At 35.8% G+C, this 17,762-nt stretch overlaps 2 protein-coding genes across 2 annotated transcripts; both read right to left on the bottom strand.

Moving 5' to 3' along the window:
- Window positions 1–1,120: 1,120 nt before the first annotated feature.
- LOC146885658 (uncharacterized) lies at window positions 1,121–3,859 on the bottom strand. Its single transcript, XM_085675037.1, has one exon. It carries the CDS (start codon window positions 3,836–3,838, stop codon window positions 1,121–1,123), a length of 2,718 nt encoding a protein of 905 aa, XP_085531163.1. The 5' UTR covers window positions 3,839–3,859.
- Window positions 3,860–10,239: 6,380 nt separating this feature from the next.
- LOC114171290 (uncharacterized) lies at window positions 10,240–12,978 on the bottom strand. The gene has a single exon (XM_085675036.1). It carries the CDS (start codon window positions 12,955–12,957, stop codon window positions 10,240–10,242), a length of 2,718 nt encoding a protein of 905 aa, XP_085531162.1. The 5' UTR covers window positions 12,958–12,978.
- Between the last annotated feature and the right edge of the window lie 4,784 nt (window positions 12,979–17,762).

Raw genomic sequence — 17,762 nt, 5'->3', positions numbered from 1 at the left:
ACTCAAGCTAATAACGATCCGCTACTTAATTCTTGATTGTAACTGAATTTAAGGCTACCAAAAGTCATCCACAAACTTTGAGCAAAGGTCCTCTTGATCTTCCAAAGGTTGGTTCTTAAGTTGGCATACGGACCCTTATTTCAACTTCAAGATAAAGCAAAACTAAAGCCCATTAATTGGTTAAGCACAAACACAATTTGGTCAGCCAATTTTACAAAGCATTGGAGCCTTATTTAAATAAAAGAAACTGCATCAACACGGCGCATTAGTCATCCTCCATTTGACCCATATGCAATTCACATCATACCCTCCTTCTTTGAGAAGATTTGTTCCGAATCTTAAGACACTAGTTTTAATGTAAGTTTATTATGATCTTGTGAAGGACTTTATTTTTTCACAAGTTGAAACTAATTCTTTTCTTCCAGGATCAAATTCAACTTGATATTTGTTACTTTCCAATGGTTGCAATCCATCGATAACATTTCTTGGCAACTGTACCTCACCTTGATATGTAACAATAAATAATTCCATGCATTATGTTTGACGAATTTGCTTCTTATCGACGGACCAAATGCATAATAAATCACTATGAACAAGCTTCCTTTTTAAACATGGAAGTTGGTGTGTTTCATTCACAGGCTTATCCTATTGTTCCTGTAAAATGACATCACAAACTATAGAAGGAAAAACATTGACGAGTAAACTTTCTGTATTTCCATTTCTTTTCCTTTATTTTCCCTTCCTTCTGCAGTTTATATTACTTCTTTTTCTATTCTATCTTTTTCTCTTTTCTCCTTCAGCCTACGTTGATCCTTACTGACTTGTCTTGGTGTCATAAATTTATACTTCATTTGATGTCCCTCATGCCTCAAATAAAGGGAACGTTCATCAAGATGGAGTGTTTTAAAACGAAGCCATGCCCATCCCAAAAGAAGATGACAAGAGTCCATGGGAGCAATATCACATAATACTTCTTTCACACATTGCCATGTACTGAATTTGATCCATGCTTGATCCAGATGAAAGGTTGCTGGTATCTGGAGTTTCTCCACCAATCTATAGCTCACAACATTGTTTTCGCTTCCGTAACCGAATGCAACTAAACATGGATGTCCTTCAGTTAAACACTTTGTATAATAAACTTCAGCAAAACAGCCCCAATACCCACATTTGATGCATCACACTCAATTTCAAAAGATTTTGCAAAATTAGGCATGGCAAGAATAGGTGCATTAGTTAGCTTATGCTTGAGGGAAGCAAAGGGCTCCTCTTGTTTCTCTCCCCATTTAAAACCCACATTCTTTTTAACAATTTCATTTAGAGGTGCAGCCAGGGTACTAAAATCCTTAACAAATCTCCTGTAAAAACTTGCTAAACCATGAAAACCCCTCACCTTACTAACAGTCTTAGGTGTAGGCCATTCTTGGATGGCCTTGACCTTTTCCGCATCAACTTGTACACCTTTAGCACTCACAACAAAACCCAAAAACACCACATGATCAGAATAAAAGATGCATTTTTCCAAATTGGCATACAATTTTTCTTTTCTAAGAACAACCAAAATAGATTGCAAATGCTCAACATGCAACTCAAGACTGGTGCTATAGATCAGAATATCATCAAAGTACACCACAACCAATTTACCAATAAACTCTCTTAAAACATGGTTCTTTAACCGCATAAAAGTACTAGGTGCATTTTTCAAACCAAAGAGCATAACCAACCACTCATACAATCCATATTTAGTTTTAAAAGCAGTTTTCCATTCATCACCTTCTCTAATCCTAATCTGATTATAGCCACTTTTAAGATCAATTTTAGAAAACACACATGCACCATAAAGTTCATCAAGAAGATCATCTAACCTTGGAATTGGATGCCTATACTTGATGGTGATGTTGTTTATTGCTCTACAATCAGAACACATCCTCCATGAGCCATCCTTTTTGGGCACCAAAATCATAGGTACAGCACATGGACTCATGCTATCCCTCACCCAACCTTTACTCATGAGTTCAGTAACTTGTTTTTCAATCTCTTTGGTCTCTTGTGGGTTGCTCCTATAAGTTGGCCTATTGGGCAAAGCAGTTCCCGGAATGAGATCAATGTGATGCTCAATTCCTCTCAAAGGTGGCAAACCATCAGGGACACTTGCTGGAAACACATCTTTATAATCCTGCAAAAGGGACTCAATACTAGAGGGCAATTCAAATTTGCCAAATTGGTCAGAATTTGAAATTTGATTTTGACAAAACAATAAGTAGAGGGGCTGTCTTGCGCAAAGCACCCTCCTTACCTCTCTTTCTCTTGCTAAATAAACTTGCTTACCCTCAAATGTTTCATTTTCTCTCATTTTCCTGTCAAGTGTTTCACTCTTTTTCTTTTTCCTTTCAAGTGTTTCACTCTTTCTCTCATTTGCTAACTTTTCTCTCATTTTTATTTGATCCTCACACACCTCTTTAGGAGACAAGGGTTTGAGGACCACTTTTTTATCTTGATACATGAAAGAGAATTTGTTAGTGAAACCACCATGAATGGCTTTAATGTCATACTGCCACGGTCTTCCCAAAAGAATATGGCTAGCCTCCATGGGAACCGCATCACATAAGATCTTATCTTCATATTTCCCAATGGTGAAAGAGACTTCAGCTTGCTGTTTCACTTGGACTTCTTCTCCTTCACTAAGCCAATGAAGTTTGTATGGCCTAGGATGTGGTTTAGTGTCCATGTTCATTTTTGACACTAATCTTGAACTCACCACATTGGTACAACTTCCTCCATCAATGATTACCAAACATACATTACCATTAACTGAACATCTTGTATGAAAAATATTCTCCCTTTGAGATGCATCCTCGGCCTTGACTTGACTTCCCAACATCCTTCTAATCATGTATAACTCTCCTACATTAGGTTTCAACTCACCATCACTCTCTTCTACCTCTCCATCATCATCATTAGAATCGCTTGTGTACTCCCCATTATCCTTAAGAAGAACGGTCTTCTTTGTAGGACACTCATAGGCATAATGTCCCATGCCCAAACATTTAAAACATTTCACTTCTCTAGTCCTCTGTGGTGGATGTTCAGGTTTCTTTTGAACAATTTTTCCTTCATTAGAAAGCACTGAATTGCTATAGGAGGCAACACCTTCATTCTTTACTCTATCTTTCCAGTTTGAAGAATTGAAATTGGTAGAACTCTTTCTTGCTGTACTCTTTCTTTTAATATGTTGTTCTACCTGTATGGCTTTATGCAATAGATCCTCCATCTCCACAAACTCCTGCAACTCAACAACATCTCTAATATCATGATTTAATCCATTAAGGAAACGTGCCATAGTTACCTCAGGATCTTCTTCAATTTTTGCTTGGATGATAAGAATCTCCATCTCCTTGTAATACTCATCTACTCCCTTGCTTCCTTGAGAAAGTCTTTGTAGTTTCAATTGTAAGTCCCTATGGAAGCTAGAAGGTACATACTGCTTCCTCATGACCCTTTTCATCTCACCCCAAGTGTCCACCAAAGGCTCCTCATCTCTAATCCTCTGTCTTTGCAACTTGTTCCACCAAATTAAAGCATAATCAGAAAATTCAGTTGCTGCAAGCCTTACCTTTTGCTCCTCACTATAGTTATTGCAAGAAAATACATGCTCAATTTTGAGCTCCCACTCCAAGTAAGCTTCAGGATCACTCCTCCCCTTGAAAGGTGGCACATTCAACCTTACTCCTTCTATTCTCCCTTCATTCCTTTGTGGCCCTCCTCCTCCTCCTCTTGGTGGGGTTCTATTCTCTAGTTGGTCCAACCTATCATGAAACTCATCTTGTTGTTGCTTCATCAAACTCTCCAAATGTTGAGATAATGCAGCAATTTGCATCTGAATATCATTCCTTTCTGCCATGATTAACAAACAGATCAAGGTAACAAGAACAAAATATATATATGGTGTTTGAAAATTTCCTCACCCACTCAAGTGTTTGCACTCACAGATTGGCTTTTACTAAAAATAAAACACTCTTGCCTTTTACCACTCAAATTCTCCTTGGTTTCTTAGGCAATTCAAGAGATTATGGCCATAACAAAGAACAATTCTCTAATATGTGCAGCGAAACGCTTGTAAGTAGACAAAGAAAGGTTAACAAAGAAAAAAAGAGGCCAAGAAAAGTAGGTAAAAAGAAGGAAATCAGCAACAATCCTTCAATAACACCAATATATTACCTTATAAAAATTGTTACGAGACATGAATCATTCGGCCCATTTTTTTTTATCATAGTTTCAGTACAATTACGAATTGCTGTAACTATTTTCTTTTTTTTAATTTTTAGAAGGGCCTAACTTTTGCAATGATTCAGCACAAACATAAATAATACAAGTAATAAGGTAATGAATTGGTAAAATAAGAAAGAAGGAAGGATGTTACCAGTTTGACGTTCAAACCCTTAAACCGAAGCTCTGAATACCAAATGATATGAATCTCTTTGCACAAGGGCTAACTTAGGATTTTTTTTCTTTTAGGGTTAGAACCAGTTATGACCACGAGATGTTTTGTGGGCAGAATTAGATATTCTTTTGAAAATTGGGTGAAGAAGAAAGTAATAAGGGGTGAATCTAAAAGTGGAAGGAAAGAATCGCTCTTTCCAAAGGAGGCAACACACAAAGGATGGCAAAATCCTTTGATACAGCCAAGGGTTCTTGAATCACTCAAGAACTAGGATAATCACTTTCACTATTAGATAGAAAATTGAATTTCTGAACAAAACTTAACTTGATTTCATTGATAAGAAATGGTTCAGCTTATATAGAGGCTTTAACCATTAGGGTTACAAAAAGACCATTAATTGTCATTATATCCCGCTAATGCTAATAATAAACCAATCAAGCTAATAATTGTCCACTACCTAATGGCTAATTATAACTGAAATTGGGGCAGCCAAAAAGTCATCCAAAATTATTCAGCAAGGTCTTCTTAGTCTTCCAAGACTGGTTCTTAAGATGTCAAATGGGCCTTTATTTAAATAAAAGAAACTGCATTAATCTGGCACGTTAGTCCTCTTCCATTTGGGCCACAATGCAATTTACAACTTTTGTCTTTTCTCCTTCAAACTTGGGCTTGTACTCAAATAATATTGACAACACTTGTTGTAGAGCTTCTTTTGCTTTCTTTGCTCTAGACCTTGTCATAGGTCCTCCAAGTTCTTCAAGTGGATCCTTGTCTTTGCTCATTGTCACACCTCCATCACGAAGCCATGCCCATCCCAAAAGAAGATGACAAGAGTCCATGGGAGCAATATCACATAATACTTCTTTCACACATTGCCATGTACTGAATTTAATCCATGCTTGATCCAGATGAAAGGTTGCTGGTAACTGGAGTTTCTCCACCAATCTATGGCTCACAACATTGTTTTCACTTCCGTAATCGAATGCAACTAAACATGGGTGGCCTTCGGTTAAACACTTTGTATAATAAACTTCCTTTCCTATTCCAAATGTAGATAGCCAGACTCTGAATACCAAATGATGTGAATCCACAGGGTTCGATTCGTTTGACTGATCTATCATTGCTGGAATGCTAACAAGTAAGAAATTTGAGAAATTATTTAAAACGAGAAAATGGAAACATAAAAGAAGATGGAACGAAAATTGATGGATATCACACTTCCAAGAATGGAACATAAGCCTAAGAGTTGAAACACACAAAGGGATGAAGGACCTTTGATTAAACTCATGGATTCTTGAATCACTCAAGAACTTAGGAGAATCACTCTCACTGAGATAGATGAGATAAAACTCGTTTATTTTCTCCATAAAACTAAGCTTGCCTTCATTGACGAAAATGGTTCAAATTATATAGGAGCTTTAACCATCAGAATTACAAACGACACATAAATTTCAATTACAACCCGCTTAAAGCTATTAATTAATGATCCACTCAAGCTAATAACGATCTGCTACTTAATTCTTGATTGTAACTGAATTTAAGGCTACCAAAAGTCATCCACAAACTTTGAGCAAAGGTCCTCTTGATCTTCCAAAGGTTGGTTCTTAAGTTGGCATACGGACCCTTATTTCAACTTCAAGATAAAGCAAAACTAAAGCCCATTAATTGGTTAAGCACAAACACAATTTGGTCAGCCAATTTTACAAAGCATTGGTCCTTTATTTAAATAAAAGAAACTGCTTCAACACGGCGCATTAGTCATCCTCCATTTGACCTATATGCAATTCACATCATACCCTCCTTCTTTGAGAAGATTTGTCCCGAATCTTAAGACACTAGTTTTAATGTAAGTTTATTATGATCTTGTGAAGGACTTTATTTTTTCACAAGTTGAAACTAATTCTTTTCTTCCAGGATCAAATTCAACTTGATATTTGTTACTTTCCAATGGTTGCAATCCGTCGATAACATTTCTTGGCAACAGTACCCCACCTTGATATGTAACAATAAATAATTGAATGCATTGTGTTTGACAAATTTGCTTCTTATCGACGGACCAAATGCATAATAAATCACTATGAACAAGCTTCCTTTTTAAACATGGAAGTTGTTGTGTTTCATTCACATGCTTATCCTTTTGTTCCTTTAAAATGGCATCACAAACTATAGAAGGAAAAACATTGACGAATAAACTTTCTCTAGTTCCATTTCTTTTTCTTTATTTTCCCTTCCATCTGCAGTTTATATTACTTTTTTTCTGTTTTCTCCTTCAGCCTACGTTGATCCTTACTGACTTGTCTTGGTGTCATAAATTTCTACTTCTTTTGATGTCCCTCATGCCTCAAATAAAGGGAACGTTCATCAAGATGGAGTGTTTTAAAACGAAGCCATGCCCATCCCAAAAGAAGATGACAAGAGTCCATGGGAGCAATATCACATAATACTTCTTTCACACATTGCCATGTACTGAATATAGTCCATGCTTGATTCGGATGAAAGGTTACTGGTAACTGGAGTTTCTCCACCAATCTTTGGCTCAGAACATTGTTTTCGCTTCCGTAATTGAATGCAACTAAACATGGATGGCCTTCGGTTAAACACTTTGTATAATAAACTTCCTTTCCTATTCAAAATCTAGATAGCCAGGCTCTGAATACCAAATGATGTGAATCCACAAGGTTCAATTCGTTTGACTGATCTATCATTGGTTAAATGCTAACATGCAAGAAATTTGAGAAATTATTTAAAACGAGAAAATGGAAACATAAAAGAAGATGGAACGAAAATTGATAGACATCACACTTCCAAGAATGGAAGATAAGCCTAAGAGTTGAAACACACAAAGAGATAAAGGACCTTTGATTAAACTCATGGATTCTTAAATCACTCAAGAACTTAGGAGAATCACTCTCACTAAGATAGATGAGATAAAACTCGTCTATTTTCTCAATAAAACTCAGCTTGCCTTCATTGATGAAAATGGTTCAACTTATATAGGAGCTTTAACCATCAGAATTACAAACGACACATAAATTTCAATTACAACCCGCTTAAAACTATTAATTAATGATCCACTCAAGCTAATAACGATCCGCTACTTAATTCTTGATTGTAACTGAATTTAAGGCTACCAAAAGTCATCCACAAACTTTGAGCAAAGGTCCTCTTGATCTTCCAAAGGTTGGTTCTTAAGTTGGCATACGGACCCTTATTTCAACTTCAAGATAAAGCAAAACTAAAGCCCATTAATTGGTTAAGCACAAACACAATTTGGTCAACCAATTTTACAAAGCATTGGTCCTTTATTTAAATAAAAGAAGCTGCTTCAACACGGCGCATTAGTCATCCTCCATTTGACCCATATGCAATTCACATCATACCCTCCTTCTTCGAGAAGATTTGTCCCGAATCTTAAGACACTAGTTTTAATGTAAGTTTATTGTGATCTTGTGAAGGACTTTATTTTTTCACAAGTTGAAACTAATTCTCGTCTTCCAGGATGAAATTCAACTTGATATTTGTTACTTTCCAATGGTTGCAATCCGTCGATAACATTTCTTGGCAACAGTACCCCACCTTGATATATAACAATAAATAATTCCATCCATTGTGTTTGACGAATTTGCTTAGTATCGACGGACCAAATGCATAATAAATCACTATGAACAAGCTTCCTTTTTAAACATGGAAGTTGGGGTGTTTCATTCACATGCTTATCCTTTTGTTCCTGTAAAATGACTTCACAAACTATAAAAGGAAAAACATTGACGAATAAACTTTCTCTAGTTCCATTTCTTTTTCATTTTTTTTGCCTTCCTTCTGCAGTTTATATTACTTCTTTTTCTATTCTTTCTTTTTCTGTTTTCTCCTTCAGCCTACGTTGATCCTTACTGACCTGTCTTGGTGCCATAAATTTATACTTCATTTGATGTCCCTCATGCCTCAAATAAAGGGAACGTTCATCAAGATGGAGTGTTTTAAAACGAAGCCATGCCCATCCCAAAAGAAGATGACAAGAGTCCATGGGAGCAATATCACATAATACTTCTTTCACACATTGCCATGTATTGAATATAGTCCATGCTTGATCCGGATGAAAGGTTACTGGTAACTGGAGTTTCTCCACCAATCTTTGGCTCAGAATATTGTTTTCGCTTCCGTAATCGAATGCAACTAAACATGGATGGCCTTCGGTTAAACACTTTGTATAATAAACTTCGTTTCCTATTCAAAATCTAGATAGCCAGGCTCTGAATACCAAATGATGTGAAAGCACAGGGTTCGATTCGTTTGACTGATCTATCATTGGTTAAATGCTAACATGCAAGAAATTTGAGAAATTATTTAAAACGAGAAAATGGAAACATAAAAGAAGATGGAATGGAAATTGATAGACATCACACTTTCAAGAATGGAACATAAGCCTAAGAGTTGAAACACACAAAGAGATAAAGGACCTTTGATTAAACTCATGGATTCTTGAATCACTCAAGAACTTAGGAGAATCACTCTCACTAAGATAGATGAGATAAAACTCGTCTATTTTCTCAATAAAACTCAGCTTGCCTTCATTGATGAAAATGGTTCAACTTATATAGGAGCTTTAACCATCAAAATTATAAAAGACACATAAATTTCAATTACAACCCGCTTAAAGCTATTAATTAATGATCCACTCAAACTAATTACGATCCGCTACTTAATGCTTGATTGTAACTGAATTTAAGGCTACCAAAAGTCATCCACAAACTTTGAGAAAAGGTCCTTTTAATCTTCTAAAGGTTGGTTCTTAAGTTGGCATATGGACCCTTATTTCAACTTCAAGATAAAGCAAAACTAAAGCCCATTAATTGGTTAAGCACAAACACAATTTGGTCAGCCAATTTTCCAAAGCATTGGAGCCTTATTTAAATAAAAGAAACTGCATCAACACGGCGCATTAGTCATCCTCCATTTGACCCATATGCAATTCACATCATACCCTCCTTCTTTGAGAAGATTTGTTCCGAATCTTAAGACACTAGTTTTAATGTAAGTTTATTATGATCTTGTGAAGGACTTTATTTTTTCACAAGTTGAAACTAATTCTTTTCTTCCAGGATCAAATTCAACTTGATATTTGTTACTTTCCAATGGTTGCAATCTGTCGATAACATTTCTTGGCAACAGTACCCCACCTTGATATGTAACAATAAATAATTCCATGCATTGTGTTTGACATATTTGCTTAGTATCGACGGACCAAATGCATAATAAATCACTATGAACAAGCTTCCTTTTTAAACATGGAAGTTGGTGTGTTTCATTCACATGCTTATCCTTTTGTTGCTGTAAAATGACTTCACAAACTATAGAAGGAAAAACATTGACGAATAATTTTTCTTTAGTTCCATTTCTTTTTCTTTTTTTTTTTTGCCTTCCTTCTACAGTTTATATTACTTCTTTTTCTATTCTATCTTTTTCTCTTTTCTCCTTCAGCCTACGTTGATCCTTACTGACTTGTCTTGGTGTCATAAATTTATACTTCATTTGATGTCCCTCATGCCTCAAATAAAGGGAACGTTCATCAATATTGAGTGTTTTAAAACGAAGCCATGCCCATCCCAAAAGAAAATCACAAGAGTCAATGGGAGCAATATCACATAATATTTCTTTCACACATTGCCATGTACTGAATTTGATCCATGCTTGATCAAGATGAAAGGTTGCTGGTAATTGGAGTTTCTCCACCAATCTAGGGCTCACAACATTGTTTTCGCTTCCGTAACCGAATGCAACTAAACATGGATGTCCTTCAGTTAAACACTTTGTATAATAAACTTCAGCAAAACAGCCCCAATACCCACATTTGATGCATCACACTCAATTTCAAAAGATTTTGCAAAATTAGGCATGGCAAGAATAGGTGCATTAGTTAGCTTATGCTTGAGGGAAGCAAAGGGCTCCTCTTGTTTCTCTCCCCATTTAAAACCCACATTCTTTTTAACAATTTCATTTAGAGGTGCAGCCAGGGTATTAAAATCCTTAACAAATCTCCTGTAAAAACTTGCTAAACCATGAAAACCCCTCACCTTACTAACAGTCTTAGGTGTAGGCCATTCTTGGATGGCCTTGACCTTTTCCGCATCAACTTGTACACCTTTAGCACTCACAACAAAACCCAAAAACACCACATGATCAGAATAAAAGATGCATTTTTCCAAATTGGCATACAATTTTTCTTTTCTAAGAACAACCAAAATAGATTGCAAATGCTCAACATGCAACTCAAGACTGGTGCTATAGATCAGAATATCATCAAAGTACACCACAACCAATTTACCAATAAACTCTCTTAAAACATGGTTCTTTAACCGCATAAAAGTACTAGGTGCATTTTTCAAACCAAAGAGCATAACCAACCACTCATACAATCCATATTTAGTTTTAAAAGCAGTTTTCCATTCATCACCTTCTCTAATCCTAATCTGATTATAGCCACTTTTAAGATCAATTTTAGAAAACACACATGCACCATAAAGTTCATCAAGAAGATCATCTAACCTTGGAATTGGATGCCTATACTTGATGGTGATGTTGTTTATTGCTCTACAATCAGAACACATCCTCCATGAGCCATCCTTTTTGGGCACCAAAATCATAGGTACAGCACATGGACTCATGCTATCCCTCACCCAACCTTTACTCATGAGTTCAGTAACTTGTTTTTCAATCTCTTTGGTCTCTTGTGGGTTGCTCCTATAAGTTGGCCTATTGGGCAAAGCAGTTCCCGGAATGAGATCAATGTGATGCTCAATTCCTCTCAAAGGTGGCAAACCATCAGGGACACTTGCTGGAAACACATCTTTATAATCCTGCAAAAGGGACTCAATACTAGAGGGCAATTCAAATTTGCCAAATTGGTCAGAATTTGAAATTTGATTTTGACAAAACAATAAGTAGAGGGGCTGTCTTGCGCAAAGCACCCTCCTTACCTCTCTTTCTCTTGCTAAATAAACTTGCTTACCCTCAAATGTTTCATTTTCTCTCATTTTCCTGTCAAGTGTTTCACTCTTTTTCTTTTTCCTTTCAAGTGTTTCACTCTTTCTCTCATTTGCTAACTTTTCTCTCATTTTTATTTGATCCTCACACACCTCTTTAGGAGACAAGGGTTTGAGGACCACTTTTTTATCTTGATACATGAAAGAGAATTTGTTAGTGAAACCACCATGAATGGCTTTAATGTCATACTGCCACGGTCTTCCCAAAAGAATATGGCTAGCCTCCATGGGAACCGCATCACATAAGATCTTATCTTCATATTTCCCAATGGTGAAAGAGACTTCAGCTTGCTGTTTCACTTGGACTTCTTCTCCTTCACTAAGCCAATGAAGTTTGTATGGCCTAGGATGTGGTTTAGTGTCCATGTTCATTTTTGACACTAATCTTGAACTCACCACATTGGTACAACTTCCTCCATCAATGATTACCAAACATACATTACCATTAACTGAACATCTTGTATGAAAAATATTCTCCCTTTGAGATGCATCCTCGGCCTTGACTTGACTTCCCAACATCCTTCTAATCATGTATAACTCTCCTACATTAGGTTTCAACTCACCATCACTCTCTTCTACCTCTCCATCATCATCATTAGAATCGCTTGTGTACTCCCCATTATCCTTAAGAAGAACGGTCTTCTTTGTAGGACACTCATAGGCATAATGTCCCATGCCCAAACATTTAAAACATTTCACTTCTCTAGTCCTCTTTGGTGGATGTTCAGGTTTCTTTTGAACAATTTTTCCTTCATTAGAAAGCACTGAATTGCTATAGGAGGCAACACCTTCATTCTTTACTCTATCTTTCCAGTTTGAAGAATTGAAATTGGTAGAACTCTTTCTTGCTGTACTCTTTCTTTTAATATGTTGTTCTACCTGTATGGCTTTATGCAATAGATCCTCCATCTCCACAAACTCCTGCAACTCAACAACATCTCTAATATCATGATTTAATCCATTAAGGAAACGTGCCATAGTTACCTCAGGATCTTCTTCAATTTTTGCTTGGATGATAAGAATCTCCATCTCCTTGTAATACTCATCTACTCCCTTGCTTCCTTGAGAAAGTCTTTGTAGTTTCAATTGTAAGTCCCTATGGAAGCTAGAAGGTACATACTGCTTCCTCATGACCCTTTTCATCTCACCCCAAGTGTCCACCAAAGGCTCCTCATCTCTAATCCTCTGTCTTTGCAACTTGTTCCACCAAATTAAAGCATAATCAGAAAATTCAGTTGCTGCAAGCCTTACCTTTTGCTCCTCACTATAGTTATTGCAAGAAAATACATGCTCAATTTTGAGCTCCCACTCCAAGTAAGCTTCAGGATCACTCCTCCCCTTGAAAGGTGGCACATTCAACCTTACTCCTTCTATTCTCCCTTCATTCCTTTGTGGCCCTCCTCCTCCTCCTCTTGGTGGGGTTCTATTCTCTAGTTGGTCCAACCTATCATGAAACTCATCTTGTTGTTGCTTCATCAAACTCTCCAAATGTTGAGATAATGCAGCAATTTGCATCTGAATATCATTCCTTTCTGCCATGATTAACAAACAGATCAAGGTAACAAGAACAAAATATATATATGGTGTTTGAAAATTTCCTCACCCACTCAAGTGTTTGCACTCACAGATTGGCTTTTACTAAAAATAAAACACTCTTGCCTTTTACCACTCAAATTCTCCTTGGTTTCTTAGGCAATTCAAGAGATTATGGCCATAACAAAGAACAATTCTCTAATATGTGCAGCGAAACGCTTGTAAGTAGACAAAGAAAGGTTAACAAAGAAAAAAAGAGGCCAAGAAAAGTAGGTAAAAAGAAGGAAATCAGCAACAATCCTTCAATAACACCAATATATTACCTTATAAAAATTGTTACGAGACATGAATCATTCGGCCCATTTTTTTTTATCATAGTTTCAGTACAATTACGAATTGCTGTAACTATTTTCTTTTTTTTAATTTTTAGAAGGGCCTAACTTTTGCAATGATTCAGCACAAACATAAATAATACAAGTAATAAGGTAATGAATTGGTAAAATAAGAAAGAAGGAAGGATGTTACCAGTTTGACGTTCAAACCCTTAAACCGAAGCTCTGAATACCAAATGATATGAATCTCTTTGCACAAGGGCTAACTTAGGATTTTTTTTCTTTTAGGGTTAGAACCAGTTATGACCACGAGATGTTTTGTGGGCAGAATTAGATATTCTTTTGAAAATTGGGTGAAGAAGAAAGTAATAAGGGGTGAATCTAAAAGTGGAAGGAAAGAATCGCTCTTTCCAAAGGAGGCAACACACAAAGGATGGCAAAATCCTTTGATACAGCCAAGGGTTCTTGAATCACTCAAGAACTAGGATAATCACTTTCACTATTAGATAGAAAATTGAATTTCTGAACAAAACTTAACTTGATTTCATTGATAAGAAATGGTTCAGCTTATATAGAGGCTTTAACCATTAGGGTTACAAAAAGACCATTAATTGTCATTATATCCCGCTAATGCTAATAATAAACCAATCAAGCTAATAATTGTCCACTACCTAATGGCTAATTATAACTGAAATTGGGGCAGCCAAAAAGTCATCCAAAATTATTCAGCAAGGTCTTCTTAGTCTTCCAAGACTGGTTCTTAAGATGTCAAATGGGCCTTTATTTAAATAAAAGAAACTGCATTAATCTGGCACGTTAGTCCTCTTCCATTTGGGCCACAATGCAATTTACAACTTTTGTCTTTTCTCCTTCAAACTTGGGCTTGTACTCAAATAATATTGACAACACTTGTTGTAGAGCTTCTTTTGCTTTCTTTGCTCTAGACCTTGTCATAGGTCCTCCAAGTTCTTCAAGTGGATCCTTGTCTTTGCTCATTGTCACACCTCCATCACGAAGCCATGCCAATCCCAAAAGAAGATGACAAGAGTCCATGGGAGCAATATCACATAATACTTCTTTCACACATTGCCATGTACTGAATTTAATCCATGCTTGATCCAGATGAAAGGTTGCTGGTAACTGGAGTTTCTCCACCAATCTATGGCTCACAACATTGTTTTCACTTCCGTAATCGAATGCAACTAAACATGGGTGGCCTTCGGTTAAACACTTTGTATAATAAACTTCCTTTCCTATTCCAAATGTAGATAGCCAGACTCTGAATACCAAATGATGTGAATCCACAGGGTTCGATTCGTTTGACTGATCTATCATTGCTGGAATGCTAACAAGTAAGAAATTTGAGAAATTATTTAAAACGAGAAAATGGAAACATAAAAGAAGATGGAACGAAAATTGATGGATATCACACTTCCAAGAATGGAACATAAGCCTAAGAGTTGAAACACACAAAGGGATGAAGGACCTTTGATTAAACTCATGGATTCTTGAATCACTCAAGAACTTAGGAGAATCACTCTCACTGAGATAGATGAGATAAAACTCGTTTATTTTCTCCATAAAACTAAGCTTGCCTTCATTGACGAAAATGGTTCAACTTATATAGGAGCTTTAACCATCAGAATTACAAAAGACACATAAATTTCAATTACAACCCGCTTAAAGCTATTAGTTAATGATCCACTCAAACTAATAACGATCCGCTACTTAATGCTTGATTGTACCTGAATTTAAGGCTACCAAATGTCATCCACAAACTTTGAGCAAAGGTCCTCTTGATCTTCTAAAGGTTGGTTCTTAAGTTGGCATATAGACCCTTATTTCAACTTCAAGATAAAGAAAAACTAAAGCCCATTAATTGGTTAAGCACAAACACAATTTGGTCAGCCAATTTTAGAAAGCATTGGGCCCTTATTTAAATAAAAGAAACTGCATCAACACGGTGCATTAGTCATCCTCCATTTGACCCATATGCAATTCACATCATACCCTCCTTCTTCGAGAAGATTTGTCCCGAATCTTAAGACACTAGTTTTAATGTAATTTTATTATGTCTTGTGAAGGAATTTATTTTTTCAGAAGTTGAAACTAATTCTCTTCTTCCAGGATCAAATTCAACTTGATATTTGTTACTTTCCAATGGTTGCAATTCGTCGATAACATTTCTTGGCAACAGTAACCCACATTGATATGTAACAATAAATAATTCCATGCATTGTGTTTGACGAATTTGCTTCTTATCGACGGACCAAATGCATAATAAATCACTATGAACAAGCTTCCTTTTTAAACATGGAAGTTGGTGTGTTTCATTCATATGCTTATCCTTTTGTTCCTGTAAAATGACATCACAAATTATAGAAGGAAAAACATTGACGAATAAACTTTCTCTAGTTCCATTTCTTTTTCTTTATTTTCCCTTCCTTCTGTAGTTTATATTACTTCTTTTTCTATTCTTTCTTTTTCTGTTTTCTCCTTCAGCCTACGTTGATCCATACTGACTTGTCTTGGTGTCATAAATTTCTACTTCTTTTCTTGTCCCTTATGCCTCAAATAAAGGGAACGTTCATCAAGATGGAGTGTTTTAAAACGAAGCCATGCCCATCCCAAAAGAAGATGACAAGAGTCCATGGGAGCAGTATCACATAACACTTCTTTCACACATTGCCATGTACTGAATATAATCCATGCTTGATCCGGATGAAAGGTTACTGGTAACTGGAGTTTCTCCATCAATCTTTGGCTCACAACATTATTTTCGCTTCCGTAATCAAATGCAACTAAACGTGGATGGCCTTCGGTTAAACACTTTGTATAATAATCTTCCTTTCCTATTCCAAATCTAGATAACCAGGCTCTGAATACCAAATGATGTGAAATTCAACTTCTGAAATGATGTGAAATTCAACTTCGGTTAAACACTTTGTATAATAATCTTCCTTGACTGATCTATCATTGTTGGAATGCTAAAGCCCATTAATTGGTTAAGCACAAACACAATTTGGTCATCCAATTTTAATAAGCATTGGGCCCTTATTTAAATAAAAGAAACTTCATCAACACGGCGCATTAGTCATCCTCCATTTGACCCATATGCAATTCAAGTCATACCCTCCTTCTTCGAGAAGATTTGTCCCGAATCTTAAGACACTAGTTTTAATGTAAGTTTATTGTGATCTTGTGAAGGACTTTATTTTTTCACAAGTTGAAACTAATTCTCGTCTTCCAGGATGAAATTCAACTTGATATTTGTTACTTTCAATGGTTGGCATCCGTCAATAACATTTCTTGGCAATAGTACCCCATCTTTATATGTAACAATAAATAATTCCATGCATTATGTTTGACGAATTTGCTTCTTATCGACGGACCAAATGCATAATAAATCACTATGAACAAGCTTCCTTTTTAAACATGGAAGTTGGTGTGTTTCATTCACAGGCTTATCCTTTTGTTCCTATAAAATGACATCACAAACTATAGAAGGAAAAATATTGACGAGTAAACTTTCTGTATTTCCATTTCTTTTTCTTTATTTTCCCTTCCTTCTGCAGTTTATATTACTTCTTTTTCTATTCTATCTTTTTCTCTTTTCTCCTTCAGCCTACGTTGATCCTTACTGACTTGTCTTGGTGTCATAAATTTCTACTTCTTTTGATGTCCCTCATGCCTCAAATAAAGGGAACGTTCATCAAGATGGAGTGTTTTAAAACAAAGTGATATGAATCTCTTTGCACAACGGCTAACTTAGGATTTTTTTTTTCTTTTAGGGTTAGAACCAGTTAAGACCTGTCAACACCCAATTTCGTCCGGGTAACAATGATAAAATAAAATAAATAAATAATTAATTAATTAATTAAAGTTCAATTGAGAAGAATAAATAAATAAATAATTAAGAAAAGAAAAGAAAAAATATGTTTTGGTTTGAGAAAAATAATTATCTATTTATTTTATTATTATTATTATTATTTTTTTTTTAGTTTTGTTTTATTTATTTATTTGTTTATTTGGGCTTATTATTTTGATTATTACATTATTTTTCTTTCTATTATTACAGCTCCTTTTTTTTGTTTTACGTCTCTCATTCTAGTTTAATAAAAAAAATAAAAAAAAGAAACAAAAAAAAAAGAAACAAAAAGAGAGAAGGGAAAGGGGAAAGAAATAGGTAACGTAAAGCCTCTCTTTTGTCATACCCAAGCATGCTATGCTATCATGGTTTTGTATTGGGAAAGGTCTGTGGCATGGTCATGATGACTGAAGGAGCAGGAAGCAACATCTGCTCTCAGTCTGGTCCCAAATTTCAAAATTGGAAGGTGCAGAGGGTTACATAATAAAAAGGGGAAGATTCATGAGAGGGGGGGTCTTTTTTTGAATTACTACAGAGAGGGGTTTGGG

The sequence above is a fragment of the Vigna unguiculata genome, chromosome 6 (assembly GCF_037176805.1).
Source record: "Vigna unguiculata cultivar grain cowpea cultivar isolate G323 ecotype 2 chromosome 6, ASM3717680v1, whole genome shotgun sequence".
NCBI classification, from domain to species: Eukaryota; Viridiplantae; Streptophyta; class Magnoliopsida; order Fabales; family Fabaceae; genus Vigna; species Vigna unguiculata.
Note: the sequence above shows the minus strand (reverse complement) of the source record. Positions and strands in the feature narration are given on the sequence as shown.

Excerpts from the sequence above, each read along its gene's own strand:
- LOC146885658 (XM_085675037.1), bottom strand. The coding sequence starts at position 3,838 with ATGAAGCAACAACAAGATGAGTTTCATGATAGGTTGGACCAACTAGAG.
- LOC114171290 (XM_085675036.1), bottom strand. The coding sequence starts at position 12,957 with ATGAAGCAACAACAAGATGAGTTTCATGATAGGTTGGACCAACTAGAG.